The sequence below is a fragment of the Lagopus leucura genome, unplaced genomic scaffold, assembly GCF_019238085.1.
Source record: "Lagopus leucura isolate 7727_CA_CO unplaced genomic scaffold, USGS_WTPT01 Super-Scaffold_100051, whole genome shotgun sequence".
NCBI lineage: Eukaryota > Metazoa > Chordata > Aves > Galliformes > Phasianidae > Lagopus > Lagopus leucura.
Window position 1 is genome coordinate 1,806,516 of NW_024962297.1, and position 23,074 is coordinate 1,829,589.

At 50.0% G+C, this 23,074-nt stretch overlaps 1 protein-coding gene across 1 annotated transcript in view; it reads left to right on the forward strand.

The window, feature by feature from the left end:
• Nucleotides 1-22,726, forward strand: part of WDTC1 (WD and tetratricopeptide repeats 1) — a 23,029-nt gene extending 303 nt beyond the window's left edge. Inside the window, exons 2-16 of the mRNA XM_042885566.1 lie at nucleotides 4,622-4,769; nucleotides 6,942-7,025; nucleotides 7,873-7,919; nucleotides 9,096-9,207; nucleotides 9,586-9,773; nucleotides 10,265-10,447; nucleotides 10,751-10,845; nucleotides 11,900-12,015; nucleotides 12,432-12,507; nucleotides 14,011-14,107; nucleotides 15,247-15,420; nucleotides 18,095-18,330; nucleotides 18,663-18,831; nucleotides 19,250-19,442; nucleotides 19,597-22,726. Coding sequence (XP_042741500.1) covers nucleotides 4,662-4,769; nucleotides 6,942-7,025; nucleotides 7,873-7,919; nucleotides 9,096-9,207; nucleotides 9,586-9,773; nucleotides 10,265-10,447; nucleotides 10,751-10,845; nucleotides 11,900-12,015; nucleotides 12,432-12,507; nucleotides 14,011-14,107; nucleotides 15,247-15,420; nucleotides 18,095-18,330; nucleotides 18,663-18,831; nucleotides 19,250-19,442; nucleotides 19,597-19,794 — 2,076 coding nt within the window. The 5' untranslated portion in view covers nucleotides 4,622-4,661 and the 3' untranslated portion in view covers nucleotides 19,795-22,726. The remainder of the gene's footprint in view (nucleotides 1-4,621; nucleotides 4,770-6,941; nucleotides 7,026-7,872; nucleotides 7,920-9,095; nucleotides 9,208-9,585; nucleotides 9,774-10,264; nucleotides 10,448-10,750; nucleotides 10,846-11,899; nucleotides 12,016-12,431; nucleotides 12,508-14,010; nucleotides 14,108-15,246; nucleotides 15,421-18,094; nucleotides 18,331-18,662; nucleotides 18,832-19,249; nucleotides 19,443-19,596) is intronic.
• Nucleotides 22,727-23,074: the final 348 nt, after the last annotated feature.

Below are 23,074 nucleotides of genomic sequence, written 5' to 3' on the forward strand. Positions count from 1 at the left end.
CTGCCCTCAGCCCCCGGCTCCTGGCCTGCACCCGTCCTCCTCCCGCCCCCCTCTGACCCACAGCCCTGTGCTCCCCCACCTCCCCCCTAGGAGCATTACGGCGTTGCCCCCCCGCTTCTGCCTTCACCTCTCCCTCCCCGAGGCGGAAAGTTTCTGCTCGCCCGCTGCTCTGCTCCCCGAAGGGCAGCCCTGCCCTTCCTGCTGCCCTGCCCCATCTCTGTAGCGCCGGCAGGAGGGAGGGCGCAGGGCTGCCGTCGATCTGCCCACCCTGCGGTGCAGCTCAAAGTTTGCCTGATGCCGCTCCTGGTCCGTCGGGTCTCATCTCTTACCTGCGCTCCTCTGCAAGCTGCCCGTCTCCTGTTGGCTCTGTGTGCAGTGCCTGGGGAGCGACCGCTGCTCCCGGCAGCACCTTCAGCTGGAGCAAAACCTTCCTTTTACTCGTTGTCTGCTGCCGCCTCCTCTCCTTCCCCTAGGTTTGTTAATAAATCTGTATGCGTATGTTCTGATTTGACCCATGGCCTCTCAGGAGGTCAAGGTATAAAGGAAGTAAGTTGTGAGTCTAAAGAAGCCCGCTGGGTCATGGGATTGGGCTCCAAGTGGTGTTTGGATGAGTGAAGTAATTTAGAGATGCTAAAGGGGAGGGTCATAGGAATCTTCCTTTGGGATGAATCACGGATCCGCAAAGCCTCGTCGTGCACAAAGTGCTGCTTTTTTCGATGACCTTGAGCGTGAAGACCGAAAAACTTGGGCTCATCCAAACAGTCAGGAAGCAGATTGCTCCTTAAGCTGCTTGGTGGAGATGCTGTGTCCCTGCTGATTTCGGAAGGGCAGCGGGTTGTGTGGTTTGGATTTGGAAGCGTTAAGTTGTCTGTGTCGCTGCGTTGCTGCAGGTGTGAGTGAGGTAGGGCTGTGTGGGGGGCGCTGTGAAACGAAAATGCATTCAAGCAAAAGAACAGACCCCCAAATTCTGGCTGCATTGGGACCGTTCAATAGTAGAAGAGCTGAATTGTTTGCATTGCGAATGGTGGCACTTTGTTCCTAGACTCTGAGCAAGTGTCTCAGGAAGATTAGAAGAGCTGGGGAAAGTGAGAGAATCTGGTAAAATCTGGTAACCCTCCCCTCCCAGCACCTCTTTGGAAGAGCACTTTTCCAGGAGCTTAAAGGGCTCTGAAGTTGCTGTCAGTGTAAATACAGCCCAGCAGATCTCGGGACCACAGCCTGCAGAAATCTGGGGCTTGTTAATTTTTGACTGCAGATTTTAAAGGCCAAGTGTTGCGAAAGTTTTGGGGTGGGTTTTTTTTTTTGTTTTGTTTTTCTTTTTGTCCCCTGGAGCTTTGTGTGGCCAGAGCAGGAGAGGCAGACGAGTGGACTGCAGCTCAACACAGGTGGGATGAACCTCTTTATGTTTGGGAAAAGGCTGTTGGGTGGATGAGGTGGCAGCTGTACGTGGGGTGTCCCAGTTGGGTTTGGCACAGTGAGGGTGAGGGAAGGCTGCCTCTGGTTTGAGACTGGAGGACCAAAAGAGAGACACGGAGGCGCCCTTGAAAGGTGGTGGTGAAACGTGCTGCAGCAGTCGTGTGATACAGGAGCAGTAGAGGTTGTGGTGATCTCTGAGGCGCAGGAAGGTGAAGCTGCTTGTGTGATCATCACTGGGAGTGACAGCACAGGTTTATCCTCAGCTGTTCCTTGTCACTGGACCTTCATCCCTTCTTTTCATGAGTCGTGATGGTTGTTTTTAATGATCAAATGCTAGAAAGCTCATGTTGGGGCATCGCACTGTGTTAGGTGCACTTGGCCAGTGCCTGGCTTTGGTAAGAGCATGTTTAAAGTCAGTTTTGCATTGGATATGTTACTTAAAACTCTGTCTTATTCCACTTTGTAAACCAGAGGGCTGATTTCATCCCCGACTCTGTTGACCTTTACCTCTGAAGAACTAAAGTTGAGATGTGTTGATCTCGTGTTGCGACCCACCGAGCGCTGCTGGGATGCTCCACAGCACAGCTGTAATCCTGGCTGGGAGAGAGGTCAAACTGCAGAGCGCTGCTGTGCTCTGACAGAGGAGGTGTGCTTCAGGATTCTGGAGCGGGCGCAGTGTTGTGTGGAGCTGCTGGAGAGAAGGGAATCTGTCTCAAGGGGCAGAGGGTTTGGGGCTGTGCTGATGCTTCCTCTGACCGGGCTGCTCATACAGTCAAAGAATAGACAGGCACTGTGCTGATGGTTTTGCTGTAGCCTCTTCAGCAGCAAATGGGCTCCTTGGTGTGGGCTCTGTGTGTGTCTTGCTTTGCTGCGTGCATCCTTTGGGTCACCTGCTGAGCTTTCATGGTGGATATGTTGAATAGAAAGGAGGTGCTTAGAAGCTAGCATGACTAGAGCTAAGAGATCTGCTAAAAGTGCTCCCAGGGCTGTGGAAAGTACTGCAGAGAGCTTTGGGTGTTTGTCACTGGGGAGGTGACCGCCTGCTTTGCTCCTTGGTCTGCTGGGCGTCCAAAGATCTGTAGGAAGCTGAGCTGTGCTTTAAGAGGAAGGGCTGCCCAGACTGCCTGCTCTGATTTCGTAGCTCTGAGATGGGTGGAAAGCTTCCAGCAAGGTTGGGACGCTGGGATCTACTGGAATATTGTCCCTCCCATCTCTTTATGCTGCGCTTTGTGCTGCTGGTGGATTGTTCTCCTCTCTGGAAAGAGTTCTCTCGCTGTCATCAGGCCCTGCTCACAGATTCCTGCAGAAGAGCGCTGTGGAAGCGCAGCGTGTGACTGCTGTGTGCGGAGGAGGAGGGGAGCTGAGGTGTGAGACGTGGGGCATTGCGTGGCAGGTAGCCCTGCACTGCGCTGCAGAGGGGTGGCAGGTCGTGCCCTGTTGTGTGTATGCGGAGGGAGCCCTGCACAGGATTGGTGTGAGGCTGGTTGGTGGGGATCCAGGCTGGTTGGAGGGTGGGTAGAGGCCTGCTGGGGCGATGGCTGGGGGGAACAGGGGTGAGGGATTGCAGATAGCGCTCGTCCCTGCAGCCTGCCTGGGTGCGGAGCTGCTTTTTGTGTTGGCGGTCTTCTTCTGCTTGCAGAACTTAGCAGGAGAGGCTCTGGAAACCAGGTTATGTTCTGCTGGCAGTGCCCAGCAGCATGGCTTGTTCAACATGGCTGGGATGGTTGTGGCAAGCTGGCCATGAGAATCTGCTGGACTGTCCTGGTTTCCCATTTAACCTCTGTGCTGCAAGCAGCAGACCCACCTGCCCTGCAGACCGTGCTCCTGGTTCTGCCTTGGCTTGGGCTGCATGGGAGAGGGAGCCCTGCTTGTTTGCTGCTGCTTTTGTCTCCTTGTAGACTTGATCTCCATGAACAGGCAGAACAAAACCAATTCTAAGCCTGCATGGCAAGCTAGAGAGCAGGTATCAAAATCTGACAGCTCAGTCATCCCACTACAAGGATCAGTGTGAAATATTGATGAGGAAATGTACTCACAGTGGTGCCTCTTGCTATTAAGCCCGTGAGTGGAGCAACCATTACTTAACACGGGAGTAAATGATGCTGAGGATGCTCAGAACGTGAGGCCTCTTCCTGTGTGTGTGTGCCAGCCTTGCTGCTGCTGCTTCTGGAGTATGAGAAGCGTGGATTAAACACATGTGTGATGGCAGGTTGGACAGACACATGGCTGCTGGTGGTTGGGGGCAGTTCCAGGCTGTGTGCTGGGTTCCTGGGAGCCCTGGTTGGGTGCCCTTCGCTCAGCAGGTGCTGGCATTCAGCAGAAGCTCAGCTCGTTGCAGCAGTACGCAACAGGGCTTCATGCAGCCACGAGAGCTGCTCACCGGCCTGCAAACAGCTCTGCTTCTTCCAACGTCGTGTTTGAGAGCTGCCAGTGAGAAGATCTGGCCCATGCTGTGCTCCTGTGCCATTCCTCTGCTGTCTGTGGGTTCAGTGATGTTCCTGCAGGGTCACAGGGCTGTTTGTCACCATGAAATGGTCTCATTTCAGTGAATCAGCATTTCCTTGTTCAAGAGCATTTTTGGCTTGTTCTGCTTGCCAGTGCTCGCTGAAAGAGGATTCAGAACCCTTGGCTTATGTAGGGCAAAACGGGGTGGGAGCCTCGAATTTCTCCCAGCAACACCATTTAAAAAGATCCCCCTTTTTCTATTGCTGGTGTGATGGGGTGTTCTGGTGGTTGTGTCACCTGATGATGAGCTGTTAGGGCTTCTGAGGAGCGCTTGTGTTTGATTATTTGCAACAGAATAGTTACTGTGATCGAATAGGGCAAATGAGAGAGGGGAGGTTGCCAGAAATGTCAGTGCTTTGTGTGTTTGTGGTGTAATGAGAGGAGTGAAATCGGACAGAAGCGGGAGAGGCTGTGGAGCAGCACTGGTGTGGACACGCAGGGTCTTTGCAGGCGGAGCAGAGTGGCTTTTCTAGGCTGGAGTTGTGCTTGCAGTCCAGAGAGGGGGCTCCTGAATTGGCTGTTCCTCAGCCCTGTGTTGCTTCTCCCCATCCTTAAGTTTCTCCTACAGCCTGCATTCAGTTCTTGGCCACTGCTGGCTTGAGGGAGGGCAAGGAAGCGCCTGATGCTGTCTGTTGTTGTATATGAGTGACCTGCTACGTTGGTCTGCCTGTCTTTATTCCCTCCCTGTTTTGTCCTGCAGGTAATTAGATGCCCATGGTGTGGATCTCTGCTCTGTTGGCATGCTCGGCTGCACAGCGGCTCTTCCAGTAGCTTCTCCTCATCCACCCCACTGCAAGAGGATGGCGAAAGCAAACATAACTCGAGACATCATCCACAGGCAGATCAAGGTGTGTGAGCTGCCTTCCTTGCGCTGGGTGCAGAGCGCTCAGCAGTCAGCTCTGCTGCCGGGCTGTGCGGCGCCCGTGTTGCCTTCACCTCTGAAGGGATCTCTGCTACTTGCATATTGCTAAGCTGCATAAGGAGCTTAGCAGAACAAATGTACAGGGCCTGTCATCCTGCTTAATGAGGCGCTGGGGCACAGAATGGCATCACAAGGATACGGTTTTCCTCCCTAGAAGGAACACACCGAGCTGGCTCAACATCAGCAGATCAGTTCCTTTAGAGTGCAGCACTGAAGACAGAGACCTGGCTACTTGTGTTTGGGCAGCACAAAGGACCCTTAGCTAGCTTCCCTCATGGGTTTTTTGCCTGCTTCTTTGTGTTCTTTTTGTGTGATCTTGCCATCAAAGGTATTTTCTGACTGTAGTGAGGCTAATGATCTCTCCATCTCTTGTCTCCTTTGCTTGCTGCCTTTCTTTTCCTTTAAAGAAGTGGTGTTTTTGCTTCCTCTGTGTAGGAAAAAACTTCAGCTGTGGTCAGATCAGTCATCTGATGGCTGCATTAGTGAAATATGTCCTAACGTGAAAGGACCAGCTACAGCAGACACAATAGGCAATTATTGCTTAGACTGGGAGGCCTTAAAGCGTTTGCAGCTTTTCTGGTAATCAGCATTCATGAAAATGGACTGCTGGTGACTGGAAAGAGGCACTGGGAGCTTGCATCCCCCACTTCACTGTGCAGTTTGGTCCCAAACTTTGCACGACAAGCCTGTGATTTAATCCACGTGCAAAGATATATTGTGCTGCCTAACGAGGAGGGGATGGTTCTGTGTTAGCCTGGGACTTCTTCACACCGACTGCTCTGAAAGACTTTCATGTGTGACCTTGGGAAGGTTGCTAAGTCTGACAGTTCCTTGTAGAAAAAGCAATATCTGACTGCACAGAGCTCACAAAGCTCCTGAGGTTGCAGCAGCAAGGCAATTATAACTGCAGCACCTCGCTCTGGACCTGGGAGTGTTTTGGGAATGCTACCCTTAAAAATACGTCTCAGGGTTTGAAGTTTGTCATGGAAGTTACTACAAAGCCCATGTGAGTTAGTTTGTTTGTTTCCAGTATCCTTATGCCTGTCTCCATGTTGGGGCAGTGATGGAGTTCATGATTAACAGTGATCTCAGAGCTGCCACGTATCACACTCGTTCTTCGTGTCCACTCTGCAACTGCTGACGTGTTCCCAGCACCATGAGTACAAACTGATGTCAGTGTTGTCACCTGTAGATGGAGATGACAAAGGTTCAGGTCGTCTTCGCTGACTGCAGCGTGTCATTGGGGGGGACTGGGGCTGAGTTGGGTGCTGGCAGAGAGGCTCTCCTCAGTGGTAGGTGTTCCATCCGAAATATGACTTGCCTTCCCTGTTCTCTGCTGTCAGCCTTCTTTCACTAAAGCCATCTGCTAACGCGTCTGTGAACTCTGGGAGATCGCAGGGGAAACAACTGTCCTGCTTTTCTTCACCTTCATTTGCACTGACGCAGTTCTGTGGCAGCTGTTCTCTTCCCAGTAGAGCAGGCCGTGCTGTGGAGCTGCAGCTTGAGCTCCTGCCCCATTTCTGATGAAATCACCACCTCAGTGCTGTCCTGTGACATTGCCCAGTACATTTCCCATTGGTGGTGGGAGACTTGTGAGGATGACGTGGAACTGCTGAGGTCACAAGGCCTTGACTCAGGTTGCAAAGCGATGTTTTGTGCTTCAGGACAGATCCTGTGTGCTGCCAGACTTCTCAGCAGCAATAATCCAGTGCTGTGGACTCAGGAGTCCATTGGTTGTGGAATAGTTGCCAAGCGTTTGAGATGGGCAGCCTCTTTATCTTCCATTTCTGGCAGAAGTGTTCAGCTTTGTCTTGGTGTGGGCACCTTCAATCCTCATCTTGGCTGCCTGGTAATTAAGTAGCCATCATTTCAAACCACTCCAGGTGCAAGCATCACAAACGACCTGCCTGCTGATGTGAGTGATGTCTTCCTACCACAGGACGTGCCCCAGTGCCACGGGCACCCCAATGCCTGGCAGGGTCCCAAATTGATTTGTACTGTTCTTGAACCTTTTCTCATAAATTAAATAATAATAATAATAATAAAGATGCACGTTTTGCTTGCTGTAATCAATGTAACCCTTCTGTGCTGCCTGCAGGAGCGGGGTGCACTGGGCTTTGAGAGGCACTACCACGTCACCGACCCGTTCATCCGGCGCCTGGGCCTGGAAGCAGAACTGCAGGTAAGTGGGCAGCATTCAGGGAGCAAACAGAGCTACTTGTTCAATTTACTAGAGAAAGCACAGCTGGAATTCTCTCTTGTATGAGAGAGGGATGCTGACTGCTTAGTGCCCTAAACTGTGTTAAAACCAGGAATGGCTCTGTGAGATCCTGTGTGAGCTTTCTGCATTACCTAACGCATCTGCAGGAGCCTTTAGCTGGTGTGCATCAGCAGAACCCCAGCGGTGGTGTGTGGAGTGGGCAACTGTCAGCTGCTCGAGATATTCAGCTGTAATGCTGAAGCATAGTGTTGTCTTAAGAATAGGTTTGCAACCTGACACAAATTTTAGGGTTGTCTTGATCTGAGGGAGGAAGGAATTCCTATCTCCCTTTTCAACCACAGCTTTGATCTCAAATGCTGCTCAGTGCTCTCTGAGTTTTTCCTGTTGCAGTTGTGAGCTAATTTGGCTGAAGATGTATGATACAGTCACCCAACAGCAAGGTGCTTCTAAGAGAGTTATCAGAAATGCATTTTCCTTGCAATCCCAGAGAACCTGTACATGTAATTTGTCAGCCTAGCCAAGGGCTGTGGAAGCCAAGTCACCTTTCTGTGCATGCAGCAGGATATCATCAGTGGCCTCTGAGGCTGATCTGCCATTATATCCAATGCTAGGTTGTTGTTTCTTTTGTTTCATTGTGCCTTTTCTGCTCCAGCTGCTTGTAGCAAGTCTGTCTTTTCCAGAGGTGCTGATCTGCCGTGTGGGTGTCCTTCAGCAGGCCTGGAATAGAAAGCTGGGTGTATTGGAAGAAGTTGTGTGTTGTCTTAGAGCAGCTCTGAGGTTTAATTCCGTCTTCCCTTTTCTTGCTCAGGGTCACTCTGGATGTGTCAACTGTCTAGAATGGAACGAAAAAGGAGAGTAAGTATGCAGCTTGTTGTGGGGGATCTGACAGCCCGCGTTCTCCCAAGAGTTGGATGTAGGTCACGTAATCATAAGCATCTGCTTCCCATTGCTGGTAAAGGGGGTGAAGGCTCAGACTCCAAGTTTTGATGTGTAGTAGAGCTCTCACATCAAAGCTGAATTTGGTAACTGTATCTGTACGTTATTGGAAGAGTCCCGTGAGTCAGGGAGGTGGTGGGACTACAGTGGGGAGATTGGAGGCTGCTTCTCTTCTCTTCAGTGGTTTTATGGATTGGAATGGATCTTTAGGATTTGCCCAGCTGGTGAGAAGTGACATTTCCCTACCTCCTTCCCCATGCTGTTAAGGGCTGCTGCTGGGAGCAGATACACCAGGAGAGGAGGCCGAGCATTTGCCCCTCTCTGCACTTCTAGAGAACACCAAGCATTTCAGTCAACTGAGTCAAATCTGCATGAGAAAGAACTGGATGGAAGGAAGAGCCTATATTTCCTGACATGCCTCTTATAAAACCCAAGCCTGCTGTCTGATAGTCTTCAAAATTACTTACCAGTGGCAATTTCATGTACTTGTGAGAGCTCCGGCTCCAAGGAAATACGTGTAAAACAGCTGAGGGTGCAGATGTCAGATTCTTTTGCTTCACCAGAGGTAGATGTATAAGGCAAAGATAGAGGTGCTTTGTAATATGGCTGCCACACCCTGTGCTGAAAAAGCAGCCTGTGAGTCACTGAGTGAGCCCTGCCTTGGGACTGCTTGGGCACATCCAAAGTCCTGCATGAATGGCTTGCCTTCAGTTTGGGCGTGCTGCATGCAGGAGCACTTAATGCAGCCAGGCTGATAATGGAAATGGAGGCCCTGTGTTTTGTTGCTGACCAAATGCTCCTGGTGTTTCTGCTGTGACATCTGAACCTGTGGTGAGCTGGGTTTGGACGCTAAATGCAGATAAAAACCAGCCTTGCTTTATTTTCAGTGGAATTGCTATTTGGCTGGTTTAGTTTCCTGAGCTGGCTGGTATGTGGGAAGCATAAAGAAAACATAGCTGTGAAAAGAGAGAGGAAGAGGGGTTTCTCTGACCTGAATTAGCTTAATGACTGCCTGTGCTTGAACCAGTCTTAGGAATTGATCACAGCTCAGGACAGGAGAATACGAGATGCACACTTCTTTTCTCTTTCTTTTAGCTTGTTGGCCTCTGGCTCAGATGACCAGCATACCATTGTATGGGATCCTCTGCACCACAAGAAACTACTTTCTATGCACACAGGACATACTGCAAACATCTTTTCTGTCAAGGTGTGTCATTGTGATAAGGAGGACTGGGTTGGTAAAAGAGTGGGCAACCAGGGGAGCAAGAGAGCAGCGCCTTAGAAGCTGCTGGAAGCACTTTAATGCAAGCAATCCATTCCCCTGTCCCCAGTCATTTAATAATTCTAACATGAGGAAAATGGCATTACATCTGTTACCTGTGCTGCCCAGTTTATGCTCTCAGTTCACGCAGCTCCTGAACTTGGCTCCTTCTCTCTGTACAGTCAGAGGGAATGGTTGTAGCTAATCAGGAACTAAAGATATGTGATGAAGAGACCTTTTTGCGTGCTGCTGTCAGTGGGGACTCTTGAAAGTGCGTAGCAGCATGTGTGAATGTAGTGTGAATGTCACAGCTGTCTTCCCCAGTTCCTGCCGCATTCGGGGGATCGGATCCTCATCACGGGAGCTGCAGATTCCAAGGTGCACGTCCATGACTTGACTGTCAAGGAGACCATCCACATGTTTGGAGATCACACCAACAGAGTTAAGCGGATTGCCACAGCTCCCATGTGGCCCAACACCTTCTGGAGCGCAGCAGAAGATGGGCTAATCAGGTACTGAAGTCATTCTGCCCTGAAATGAAACGGATAGCCATCCATTGCAGTATGTACTAGGCATAAATTGAAAGACAGACAGTCTCAATACTGTGAGCTCCAGCTCATCTCTTCCCTGCAACTGAAAGGAATCGTCTTGAAATGCAGATGCATTTGATAAAGATGCTACCCAGCTGATCTGTTTTCCTCCTCTGAAAATGAGCCCAAGGAAGGAATGGCTGTATCAAATGGAAGGGAGGAAGGCAGATAACAACACCACTGTGGTGATTTGAGTGGCCTTCAGCTTGGTGGAAAGCTACACTCCTTTTCCTGCTGTTGCCATTCTCTGCTGGATGCTGGATGTTGTGTTGAGGGACGTGGTTTAGTGGGAGCTATTGGTAATAGGCGAACGGTTGGACTGGATGAGCTTTTAGGCCTTTTCCAACCTTGGTGATTCTATGATTCTATGATTCTGGTGACATGGGTGGCCTGATTCTCTCCTCCCTTTGCAGGCAGTATGATCTGCGAGAGAACAGCAAGCGTTCAGAAGTCCTGATCGACCTGACAGAGTACTGTGGGCAGCTGGTGGAAGCCAAATGCCTCACGGTCAACCCCCAGGATAACAACTACTTAGCAGTAGGGGCAAGTGGCCCCTTTGTGCGGCTCTATGACATACGGATGATCCACAACCACAGGTAACAGCAGCTGGCCTTTGTGGCCCTTCTTGGCAGACGTGAGTGGTACAGAAATCTGTGCAAGGCTTTGGTGGGGAGGAGGAGGAGCAGTGGTCTGTCACTGGCTGGTCTCACTGTGCTGTTCTACTCAGAAAAGTCACCCGGAGTCTTTTTCATCCAAGCGAGTTCATGGGGTGGTGTGAGGCAGGTCTGGGATTGCACAGGTGTGAGGGCTTCTGCTTATGTATGAACAGACAGTGTCAGCAGAGCTCAGGCTTCCAGCTTGAGTGCTGTGATGGTAAGAATGGTCTTCTTTCTGGCCAGGAAAAGCATGAAGCAGTGTCCTTCAGCTGGGGTGCACACGTTCTGTGACCGGCAGAAGCCCCTCCCGGATGGCGCAGCGCAGTACTACGTGGCAGGTACTGGGATGTGTGTACTGGGAGAGACTGATGGGCTTTAGATTAAGGCCTGACTTCTGCCCATCACATGAGAAACCACTGCTTGGAAGAATGCTTCTCTAATAGAGGGATGTTCTACAGAATTGTGGCTTATTTTGCTTCTGTGCTGTGAATTCTTGCTTGTGCTACCGGCCTGCCTTCCCTGACTTGGCAGCAATGTGTGTTGGTGAGCTGGCCTTTCTCTTTGTCTAGCATAAATGTCTTCAATGTCTTTTTGTCAGTTTTATTGCAAAGTCAAGGCCTGGATAACCTGAGGAGTCTAGACATCCTTCTGGAACCGGTTCCAGCAAGGGTGCTGTTCAAAATCTTCCTGGCACAGAAGTGGCTTGTCTCCATCCAGCAGCTGAGGAGTTGGGAATGCATTGTCTGGGCAGTGTAGATGGCATTCTTCTCCAGTGCTCATTGCTTATGATTGTTTCCCAAGATGTCTGTAGGTGGTGGTTGTTTTTTTATTAATATCTTAGACCAACACATCCAGCAGACCAGTGTTGACAGCCTCACTTCTGATGAGTCCCACTGGAGGATTTCGTGGGTCCCCTGAATTGGTCATGCAACACATCTGCTGTCTGAAGCAAAAGAACTCTTGTGTGAGCTGAATATTTAGGAGCCTTGGCCTGATTGTGCTGAGAGCTTTATTAAGGAAACCTGACTAGACAGTCAGAAATGGAGGTGTTTGTTTGCAGCTGGTCACAAATCACAGAAGCTAAATCCTTAGTGGATCCATAAAGCCAGGATGTGCTGCGTTCTGTGGCCTTCAGTTAGCAAGCTGGCTGTAATCTGGTCTTCCTTCACATGGAAATAGCCCTGCAGAAATAACATGTGCAGCACATGAAAAGGCAGCTCCATACATCTGAGTGGTGGGAGGATTCAGCAGGCAGTGGCAGGAAATGGGAGATGGCTTGGTGTGTGTGCTTTGTGCTTTTGCTCTCCTAACAACCTCTTGTAAAAGCACGGGGCTGGTGTAGGACAAACAGTTCTGAGTTACTCCAATCCTGTGGACCTCTTCCTTCTGCAGGACACCTTCCAGTGAAGCTTCCAGACTACAACAACAGGCTGAGGGTTCTTGTGGCTACGTATGTCACCTTCAGTCCTGATGGCACCGAGCTCTTAGTCAACATGGGAGGGGAGCAGGTAAGAAGTGGGCAAGAGTTTGGCAGGAAGCTTCACGTACAGTTGTGTCTGTTGGGTCACCACTGACCCAAGCTCTAGTGGGCTGCTTCTTACCTGCCATTATTTATGATCACTGTGTTAATTTAATGGTTAAAATATCTTCTTGTGTTTGAACTTTTTGAATCGATTGGTTTGAACCTTATGAGGAAGACAAGGCTCCTGTTTCTCAGAGGTGTCCTTTATAAATCCAGTGCTGGAATGCAGCAAGACACTGGTACTGCCATTATTTTACGTGCACCTGTCTGTAAACAGGATAGACAACGGGAAATATTACTGACACCAATGTGGAGCCATCCAGCTTTGTTTCATTGCTGTCCTTTGAGTGTATCCTGTGTATCACTGACTTTTTGTTGTCAACTTCTTTCTTCTTTTCTTAGGTCTATTTGTTTGATCTCACATACAAACAGCGGCCATACACTTTCCTCCTCCCAAAGAAATGCCATACTTCAGGGGGTAAGTGTGATGCTGGCATCAATTAAGTGGAAGGCAGAGTGAAACCATGTTCTACACGACTCTCTTCAGGGTGCAGCCCCCATCCGGGCAGGCAGGAAGGAAAGGAAGTAGGGCATAGCTGTTGCTGGGCTATTTCTGCATTGCAGCTCGTACTCTGAGTTCTAAAACTCTTACACATGGTGACAAAATTCTGTGGAAACGTGTGTCTTGAGGGGAGAAATGAGCTGTTGAGAATTGTTTGCATGTGTGAACTAAAGAGAACGCTTAAAGCTGTACCTAAGGGATAAAGCAGACTTTGTAGAGTGATTAAGTCCTAATGCCTTGCCTTTAACTAAGGGGGAAAAACTTTTTATGTAGACAGACATTAAAAAAAAAAAAAGTGGTGCAATGTTTTTATTTTATTTTATATAAAATGTAGAATGCAGCTGTTATCCCTTTAAGCACCCATTAGCAAGGAGACAGAGCAATCTCTTTCCTGGTCTAAGAATCTGGCCTGGCATTAATCTCCCTCCTGCTGGTAAGCTAGTTGATTCAAAAAGCCATTTACTTGACAAATAAGTAAATCCAAGAGCCTTTTTATTGCTGGCCCTGTTTCTTACAGGGCCTGTTGGTACACAGATCCTGCAGGCACCATGCAGTGAATGCCTAGTGCTCTGTCCCTGGGGCACAGGACTTCTCTTATCAGGGAGTGTTCCTGCCCAGCTCTGCTCTCAGAGTTCAGTCTGTGTACTCAGCTCGCCTTGGGCCTTAATCTAGCACTCACATCCTGGTAGCAAAGAGATGCCCTGCCTGCTGTTCTTCTGTCCTGAATGCCTGCAGGTGATCTGTACTCTGGTATCCAATGAGGTCATGCCTTACATGGCAGGAAGAAGTTTGAACAGGTTTGTAGTGGTACAGTTTCAGCAAACGCTCCACCCTTCTGGGTACAGAAAGTTCAGGTAAGGACTGTGGAAAGGCAGCACCTGTCCTTCATGTGCATGATGTCTGCACACTGAAAGCTCTGAGCTCTACAGCTGAGCAGTTGGACACTGTCCTCAGTTTCCCAGCCTCTGGAGTGGCTGCAGGAGCACTCCCAGCAGCAGCACAGATTGCAGTGTATAAAACTTGAGTATTTGCTATCGCAATGGCAAGTGATCTGGATGACACCCAGAGGATTGCTTCAGCTTGAGGGTGTTCCCTGAGCAGTAGGGTGAGGAAGGAGAGAGAAGTGCCTGGAACTCCCTCACTGGACTTTCCCAGTAGTTCCATTCATCTTCTTTGCTCTACTTCTGTTGAGATTTTGCGGTACATATAAGAAGACAACTCAAACCCAAGCACCAGAAGACAGGGGTGGACTATGGAAGTGTGGAATCATAGAAGTCTGTTTCGTTCTGCCCTGAATGATGCTGTGGCATTGGTTCAGCTGTGCTGTAAAGTAAAACCCAGAATTTCAGGGATTGGTCTGTGTAATCTGCATCGATGCACAGCACGTTTGTGTCCTTTTTTTTTTTCCCTAACCTTTAGAAGTGCAGAATGGAAAAACCTCTACCAATGGTGTGTCGAATGGCATCCATCTCCACAGCAATGGCTTCCGCCTGTCAGAAGGAAGAGCACATGTGAGGTGAGGCAATAGATCTACCTGAAGGAAAGCAGGAGGCTTTGGTCACATCCTCGTCCTTTTTGCAGGGTTGGTGCTGCTAAGAAGGTGTGAAGTGCAACACTGGCTGTGTTGACTTGATTGTCAGGTGGTCTCAGCCTTAGGGCTGTATTTGCTCCTGGGGTACAGGCAATGAACAGGAGTCAAATCAGATGGTGGCATTCTAGGAGAAGCGTGGTCTGTTAGAATTACTGCAGACAAAACTAAAAAATGCCTTTTGGAGCCTTAAAGCAAGGTGTGCTTAGTTGTCCTGAGCAATTTTACTTCCCTACTGACAGGAACTGTGGTCAGATATATGGGAATCAGGCTGAAAGAGCTTTGCTTCCCTTGGCTGGTTTTTATTTTTTGGCACCAACTTGTTGCATTTGACGCTGAACATTTCCTTGCAGTAATGGCAGTGGTGCTTTCACTCTTGCAGTGAGCTAAGAATAGAGGGAGCATTCCTCCTCCTCACCGTTCCTGCTGGTTTTTTTGCCCCATAAGAGCAAAGTGCAGTTGGGATGAAGCAGAAGCAGACATACAGCACATCTTGCTGACTGCTTTTCCTCCAGCAGATGAGATGTGGTTAAAAGTCAAGACACAGTCGCATGATACCATATATGGGTCGTCTAGGTTCCACCAGAGTCACTTGGAGTGCTTTCAGCTTGCTTCCTCTAGATGGCCCCTCCACTACAGCACCAGAGATGCTGGTTCTGGTTTGCTGAGCCTGGCCCTTGTGCAGCCCTGCAAACTCGCATGCTTGGTTTCCTTTTGAATTTGCAATCTGTTCTACACTGCTGAAGGAAGTTGGGATGTGTGTGTATGTATATAAAGCAGTCAAAGCAAAGATGTGTCTGTGGAGTCAGGAGAATGAGACACTTGAAGTGCCCACCGTTAAATTTTGGGTGCATTTCTGTATATGAAGAAAAACTGCAAACTCTCAAGTGATGGCCAAAACGAAGCCTTTTTCCTGAGCTCAGGTTATTCAGGTGCAGGGTCTCTGAAACTTCCAGTTTGAGGTAATGCTTGCTGAGCTAGAACAAAACACTGCAGATATTTAACCTGGCTGGAGTGTTAACAAGTGAGACTTACCTGCACTACTTTCCTCCTTCCTTTCCCTTCAGTCCCCAGGTGGAGTTGCCTCCATACCTGGAGAGAATCAAGCAGCAAGCCAACGAGGCCTTTGCTTGCCAGCTGTGGACTCAAGCCATCCAGCTGTACAGCAAAGCAGTTCAGAAAGCCCCTAACAATGCCATGCTGTATGGAAACAGAGCTGCTGCCTACATGAAGCGCAAGTGGTGAGTAAGCAGAGCGTGGAATGTCAGAGCTTGGTGTTGCAGGCAGTGCTGCTGTTTGACTTCCAAGTGCCACGAATGCCATGCTGTCTGCTGGAAGCACCAGGCCTCCTTATGCCTTATGGTTGTTGGAGCCAGCCTGAAGTGCTTTGCTTCTGGCACAGAACAAGGAGATTGTACAGCAGTGTGTGCTGGAGAAATCGTGGCCACAGACACTGTGCAGGTGAGCACACCTGGAAGCAGCTCGTCATTTTGCCCCCTGGTATGCTGAGTAATGTTCTGTTCCTTTCCTGTTTGAAAGGAAACCAAAATTCCACTTCTGAGCAGCAGCACTGTGAATGTCTCCCAGGGCGTTGGAGTTTCTTTTGATAGCTCTGTGCTGCATTAGAGTATGTCTGTGAACTTGCTCTCAACAGATGAGGTAATGGTTACTTTATATTATAATATGTCGTGATATCAGATTGTTGTAGGACTGCCTGGAGTTGCTCTGGTTGCTGCTTGACCCAGGAGTTGGAGGCACCAGTGGTGGTTCCCACGTTACCCCAGCTAAGCCGTGTTCCTCTCAGCTGGAAGCAGACCTCCCTGAGGGATATGAGGCAAGGTGGTGGTGGTGCCTCAGAGTCTGGGAGAGGTTCTGTCTCAACTGTTGTCAAACCCGTTGTTAGCCTCTGCAGTGGGCAGTGTCCTTTCTGACCAACAGCCAGGGCTGCATCTGCAAGGTACAGCTGAGTTATTTTAATATCTGTCCCCTTGAGCAGAGTAGGACTGAGTAGCGTGGCTTAAAATAACTGGGGTCCTTCGTCTACATTTGCTTTGTGAGGAGGAAGTCCCTGGTTTGAATTTTCCCATCTTCTTGCCAAGATGAAGAGCAGCCAGCAGTTGTTGTGCCTGTTGGTAACTGGCCTGCCGGCTGGTTTGCAGTAGCAGAGATTTGGGATATGCCTCAAAAAGACCTCCATGTTCTTAGGGAGAACAACAGTAGGTTGGAATTCAGGGATGGAAGGCTGAAGCTTGGTGCTGATCTCAGTGAATGATGTTTTTCTTACAGGTGTCTTTTTTTCCCAAAGTTTGTTGGCAGATCTGAACCTTTCTGCTTGTCAGCTACTGCTTGCTACAGTTTTCAGTAGCAGGATGATGTGAAAATGTATTCACAGAGGGCTTCTGTGGTGTGCAGTGATTAGAATGCAAATAGTGCTGAGCTGATACCTTCTCAGGTGCAGAGATGTGTTTTTCTGCTAGAAGCAGCTACTGGTAAATGGCAGAGGAAGGCTGGGATGTCACTGAGAAGAGTGAAGCAGATGGAATGTGACCCACGCTGGACAACCCCAAATCTCTAGGGGTTCTCTTCATGTCCAGAGCAGGAATAGCCATAGGCCACCCTGCAGATCACTGCAGGTCTTGCTTTTGTCTCATTCTGAGTAGCAGAGAGATCCAGTAAAGGAAGCTCTGACTTCCTGACCTTTCCTTGCTCACCTTCCTTAAGATGCTCTGCATACTCTACAGCACTTCCAAGGCTGTCCTTCAAAAGCTTGTTCATAAGAGCCAGCTGCATCACTCTCTAGATTGCTTTCAGCAGTTTGTTGGGGTGTCTGTGGCTGTCGTTCAGTCTGAGGGGTTTTGGAGGGTGGTGGGGCAGTGAATGGCCCCAGCAGCTCTGCGAATGCGAGATGCCCATCTGTCATCTCGACAGGTAAACTCCATTCTGTCTTTATTAGAATAAAACCAGTGTGATGTTGTGCCTTTGGTCTCCTGGCTGCACACACAGTACTGCAAAGGTAGACACAGACCTCAAGAAGTTTTTTCTGCTCTGCTGCAGGTTTTATGGACGAGGTGCTTCACCTTTGGTACTGTACATGTGAACTGTAGTTGGTGGCCAGCGCCCACCCAGATATCCCAGCCTTTATTAATCTGAATTGAGAACCAGCACGCAAGCCTTGTCATGTCTCTCCTGCTTCCAGAGCACAAGCAGAGGTGCCTGGTACTCCTGCCACCATGGAATTTTGGGAAATAGGCATGGTCAACAGTAACACCAAATGGGACATAAAAATTTTGTTTCAGTACCAATCTGCTGCCATGCTTATTTCCCATACTTCAAGATTTTTGGGTTTTTGTTGGTTTTTTTCCCCCATAAAAGTGGAGAAAAGGCTGCTGCTTTAGATACAAACCACCAGGACGTGGTGGTTCTGTGGTTCCTCCCCACGGGCTGTGAGTGGCTGTGGGCAGGCAAAATAAACGTGTTGCCACGCTGAGCGTCCACAAAGGGGCACGCGTGAGCTGCTGTGCTCCGAGCAGCCCCGCTCACCATGCAGGAGAGACCTTGCCTCTGCTTGGCCAGAGGGCTCGAGCATCCTCCATCTTCAAAGGACTTCCCTAAGTGTGCTGTAGCAGTGAGCTCTGCTCTGCCGGATTTAAAATGGCAGGTCAAGGCTTGCCAGGCTTGCCTGTGTGGTAATTGCAGGGCTGCCTGCGTACGCGTGGAGGTGCCTTCAAGAAGCCGGCCTCGGTCAGACGGTGCCCCTGGGACACACAAATGCCATTAACATGTGGGCTTGTGGTGTGTCTGCTTGCACAGTGCTGGGAACAGCAAGCTTGGGAGCGAAGCGAGTGCTGGGAAGCGGCAGCGGGGGATGTAGCTGTTTCTACCTGGCTATCTAATCCACCCTTCCCTTTTCTTCAGGGATGGGGACCATTATGACGCTTTGAGGGACTGCCTGAAGGCCATATCCTTGAATCCGTGCCACCTGAAGGCCCATTTCCGTCTTGCTCGCTGTCTCTTTGAACTCAAGTACGTGGCGGAAGCGCTGGAGTGTCTGGATGACTTTAAAGGGAAGTTCCCAGAACAAGCACACAGCAGCGCCTGCGACGCATTGGACAGAGACATCAACGCAGCCCTCTTCTCCAAAAGTGATAATGGTGAGTGCTGCCGTTCTTCAAGGTGACTGTAAGATCTAGTGAACTGACAAGGGGTTTTCTTCACCTGCCCCTGTGAAGTAAAGCTCCAGGTTTTGAGAGATGCTTACTGTGCACAAAAACTGCTTGTTTTTTCCTTGCGTCTGGTCCTGGTTTGCTCTTAAGTGAGAGGACGGTGTGCGGCAGTCTTTTGTATCTAGGAGATAATATGGGAGGAAGCTTGTGCTCTAAGCCCTTCTCCCTGATAAAATTGTCGAGCTGTCCCAAGGTGCTTTCTGTTGTGCAGAATGTGTTCCTCCCCAGGTTGTGATGAGGGAAATCTGTTCTTCTTCCAGCTGAGGACAAGAAAGGGGGTGGCCCCATTCGGCTGAGAGCCACAGGCCGCAAGGATTCCATCTCAGAGGATGAGATGGTGCTGAGGGAGCGCAGCTACGACTACAAATTCCGATACTGTGGCCACTGTAACACTACCACAGACATCAAAGAGGCCAATTTCTTTGGCAGGTACGTTGGCAGAGCGTTATAGGGATGCAGGACAAGCGTAGGAGCAGCAGCAGAATGTTCTCGTCCGTCAGATAAAGCCTCGTGCCAGGCCTGAGCCACTGTTCATAAAGTGGCACTGGCCCTGGTTTGTGGGGTTGGGAAAGATGACAAGCACTCATCCTTGTGTGGCTGCACGAATAGTGGGTACAGGAGCAGATCCACAGAGGCCTCAGTTGGGCTTTTGTTTCAGAAAAGCCATTCTAGGATTGAAAACGTGAATCCTGGGGATGGAGGGAACCAACACAGAAAACTTTATCTGGATCCGTAGGCACCAGGGTAGCAGCCTAGTGATTATAAAAGCCAGCTGGGATCCTCGTGTCTGCTGGGGACTAGCTTTGGCTCTGAGCTGTGATCTCCAGTTCTGCTCCTTTCGCCCTAGCAATGCACAGTACATTGTCAGTGGGTCGGATGATGGCTCCTTCTTCATCTGGGAGAAAGAAACCACCAACCTCGTCAGAGTGCTGCAGGGAGACGAGTCGATTGTGAATTGTCTCCAGCCTCATCCCAGTTACTGCTTCCTGGCCACCAGCGGCATTGACCCAGTGGTACGGCTGTGGAATCCCCGGCCAGAGGTAAGAGCTGCAGGGAAGGACAGTCGTGGTGACGTGAGAGGTAACGCAGACCCGATCTTTCCTGCTGGGATCTGCTGGTGGTTGCAGCAGCTGTAGCAGCCCCCCTCTGGTCCTATCCCTGCCTTGCTGAGTTCTCTCCCTTCCTGTCTTGCAGAGTGAAACCCTTAATGGCCGTGTGGTTGTAGACATGGAAGGTGCTTCCCAAGCTAACCAGAGACGAATGAATGCAGACCCTCTGGAGGTGATGTTGCTGAACATGGGGTACCGGATTACAGGACTGACCAGTGGTGGGGCTGGAGGCTCAGATGATGAAGACAGCTCAGAGGGGCAAGTCCAGTGCCGGCCCAGCTAAAACAGAACTGCCTCTCCTTCCTCTAATTGTTTGGCTGAAAGGGAACCTAGTTTCCTTGGTCCTGAACTTTCTCTGATGAATGACTGCACTGTATCGCACTATGCACAGAGTAGGACAAACTGGCAGGGGCAGGAGCAGCCGTCTCCTTAAACCATTACCACCACCTCCTCCTTCTCCCATCACACTGCTGAGCAGCATGGCAGTGCAGTCTGGGGTTTGCCTTTAGTGGAACTTAGTCCCAGCAGGGATCTTTGAGTTGTCCGTAAGCAGTGTAAGCTGGTGACTTCCTCCAGAGCTGCTGTGTGACCTGACACAGAGCAGTGTTGCCTGCATTCATGCATTTGCAGAAGGGATGTTAAATTCCTGAATAAAATGCAAACCTAGAGCAGGGGTTATAGAATGAATTTACTGCAGTGATCTTGGTCTTGCAAGCCTGACTCTGCTCTTATGCTACCAGCCTGTCTAGAGGCCCCTGGTTTAGGGTTGTTGGCCACGAGGCACCTGTTTTGTCCCTTAGTGTCTGTCTTCTGGCTTCCATCTCTAACATGTTGCCATCATACGTGGCTGTGTTGTGTTAAGGACTGGATATTGCCTGTCTTGTCCCTGGGCGTCCGTCTTAGTTGATGAATCAGCGGGGCAGGGTGTGTTTGCCCAGCTCTGATACTTTCTTCTGTGGTCTGTGAACCTGTGGAGAAAGGTGACAGTAATGGGAGCAGGTCAGATCGGAGGCCCAGGACTTGTGCAGCTAAAGCTGCTGAGGAGAGGGGCTGGTAACAGCATGATGGCAGACCTGCTCTATTGCCTGAGGCGTGTGTAGCTGTGTTCACCTTCTGCTCTCTTTGTCACCAGTGTTGGAGCTGAGAACTTTTCCACCTCTACATGTTGCACCCAATGCTCTGAGCTCTTAGACAGCAGCGTTTCTATGCAGTTGGCTGCTCTGTCTTGGCCCAGGTGGGCCTGCTGTGCCTCGCTGGTGTGACAGCTGATGGATTGGTGGTCCTCTCAGGAAAACCTCCTTCCTCTTCCCATTCTCCACACACTGGCTCTGGCTGCGAGGCCAGGAGTACGCCTAGAAATGCAGCACTGTACTTCCATTCCTTACCTTCTCATGTAACGTGCAGCTCTGTTTTCCCCTCTTGCAGTTGCCAAACACTAAATATCAAATAGATCTTACACAGCCGTGCTACAACCGAATCTGAAGAGGTTGCTTTTTTTCTAGGACTATCAACTAAGACCAAAGAGCCCCTGGAGATCTGAACTGCTCTGCACTGTCTTGTGTCTCTTACTGCTGAAGGTCTGAACATGCTAGCCTTGGTCCCAGGGGTGAGATGTGTGTCTGAGAGTACGTGAGCATGTATGTGTGCTGCATTAGGGCTGTTCTTCCATGTGGTGCAATCCCTGGTCTTCCTGTTCCTGCTGTGGAAGGATGAGAGGCCTCCCTTTCCTCCTCTGGCTGCTTCTGGCTGCCAGGCGTTGATGAGAGAGACTGCACACTGCTGACTGATCAAGGTAACTGGCTTTTCCTCCCTTCCAGAACAGTCTTTATGAGATGAGTGAGCCTTGTGCAGGAGGGAAGGAGGTCACAGTCTCATAGCTGACAGCATCTCTCAAAGGATGCTTGTTGTTCCCTGCAGAGAGATACTTCCCCCTTTCCTCCCCCCCCCCCCACTCTCTCCTTGCAGTCGCAGTGAGGCTAACTGGGATCTGATCTCTACCCTCAGACAGAAATGTCCATCTGCTCTGTCACGTGTGGCTGAAGCAGAGCTTAGCAAGCCCTGGTCCTGTGGAAGTGTGCCCCTTACCACCAGGAAGCAGCTGGCTGCCCTCGTGCTCTGCTGAGCTGGGATGGCAGATTCCTGTTTCTTGGTTCAGGCAGGCTCACCTCCATCTTCTCTTGCTGAAGCAGAGCTCTCCTGGGACAGATGCTCGCTGCCACTTGGCTGCTGAGGGCACATCTGCTTGTTTTCATGCAGTACCAGTGCAGTAGATGCGACTTGTTTCTCAGTTTACCTGTTGGCTCCGTGCGTGGCTCCCCAGCCCAGGTGTGCCCTGGCACTCAGTGCTTTTCAAAACCCAGAGGCAGCAGAAAATTCTTCTCACTTGAGTGTCTCTTTGATGTGGTCTGGCCTTTTCTTTTCTGCTTAAGGCTTTCCTATTAGATGCATCCCCCGACCCCGATCAAACTTTTTTTTTCAGCTTTCGGTAGGCAATGTCTACAGACCTGATTTGTAAACAGAGACCGAGAAGGAGAGCTTTGAAAAGAACAGACCTGTCCCTCCCCATTCACCTTTTGCTGTGGCAGCTATTTTTTGTTGTTTTTACCTTGGTGAGACAGTGCAGCTCTTTTTACCTGCCAGTTGCAGTGTGAGAGCTATAAGATTCCCTGCCTCTGCAGTGGATTGCTTTTTCTTAATGGCTGCTTTGATTAAAAAGATAAATAATAATGGGAGAGAAGGGGAGAGAAAAATCTTTCTGCCTCGAGCCCCTTTCCCCCTTGTTGCAGGCAGATCGCCTGCTTTGTCGCTTGTTAATGAGGAATTTGTATTTATTGGTGAAGGAAAAAACATGCTGGGGAAGTAGGGAGAAGATGTTGCTTTATTGACCTCTGCTGTTTACTTCGACCCCCTCCTCGGGAAAGCTTCTTCCTGCTCTTTCTGGTTAACTCTTTCTAGCCTGGGATATACAGGGATGCCTCCTTTATTTTTGTATTCTAGCAATGGACTCTCTGTAAGGAGACTCTAGGATTCTCTTAGTGTTGCAATGACCATTATTTGTAGCCTTTTCGAGTACTAAAGATGATCATCTCGTAAACTTTGCCCCTGCAGTTGTAGAGGTAACACACAAGCCTTACTGCCCTCGTTAGGAGCAGAAAACTTGTTTCTCTGGTCCCTGGAAGAGAAAGGGTTAAGCAATTAAACAGTTCTTTGTTCTAGTTCTTTCTTGGTGTCATTTTGTTGGGGGGGGGTTGGTTCTGGCTTTGTTCCACCTTTCTGCTCTGTGGAGGTGGACGGGGCTGGGCGGAGGGGCGCCTGGTTGGGCTGGATCCTGTTCTGTTCTGGTGGAGGATAAAACTCCCTGCAAACTCATTTGAGGAGGGGGCTGGGGGGGCTGAAATGCGGGTTGGTGCTGTGTGAGCACTGCTCTGCAGCCAGGTGTGGGGACTTGAGACTGTGGGTGAGAGCCAGCGCTGTGCTGGGAGCAGAGCCTCTCCCCGCTGTGGTTTAGAACGAAAGCTGTGAATGTTGGGCTGAGGGTGAGAGGGGCTGCCTGGAACGTGCTG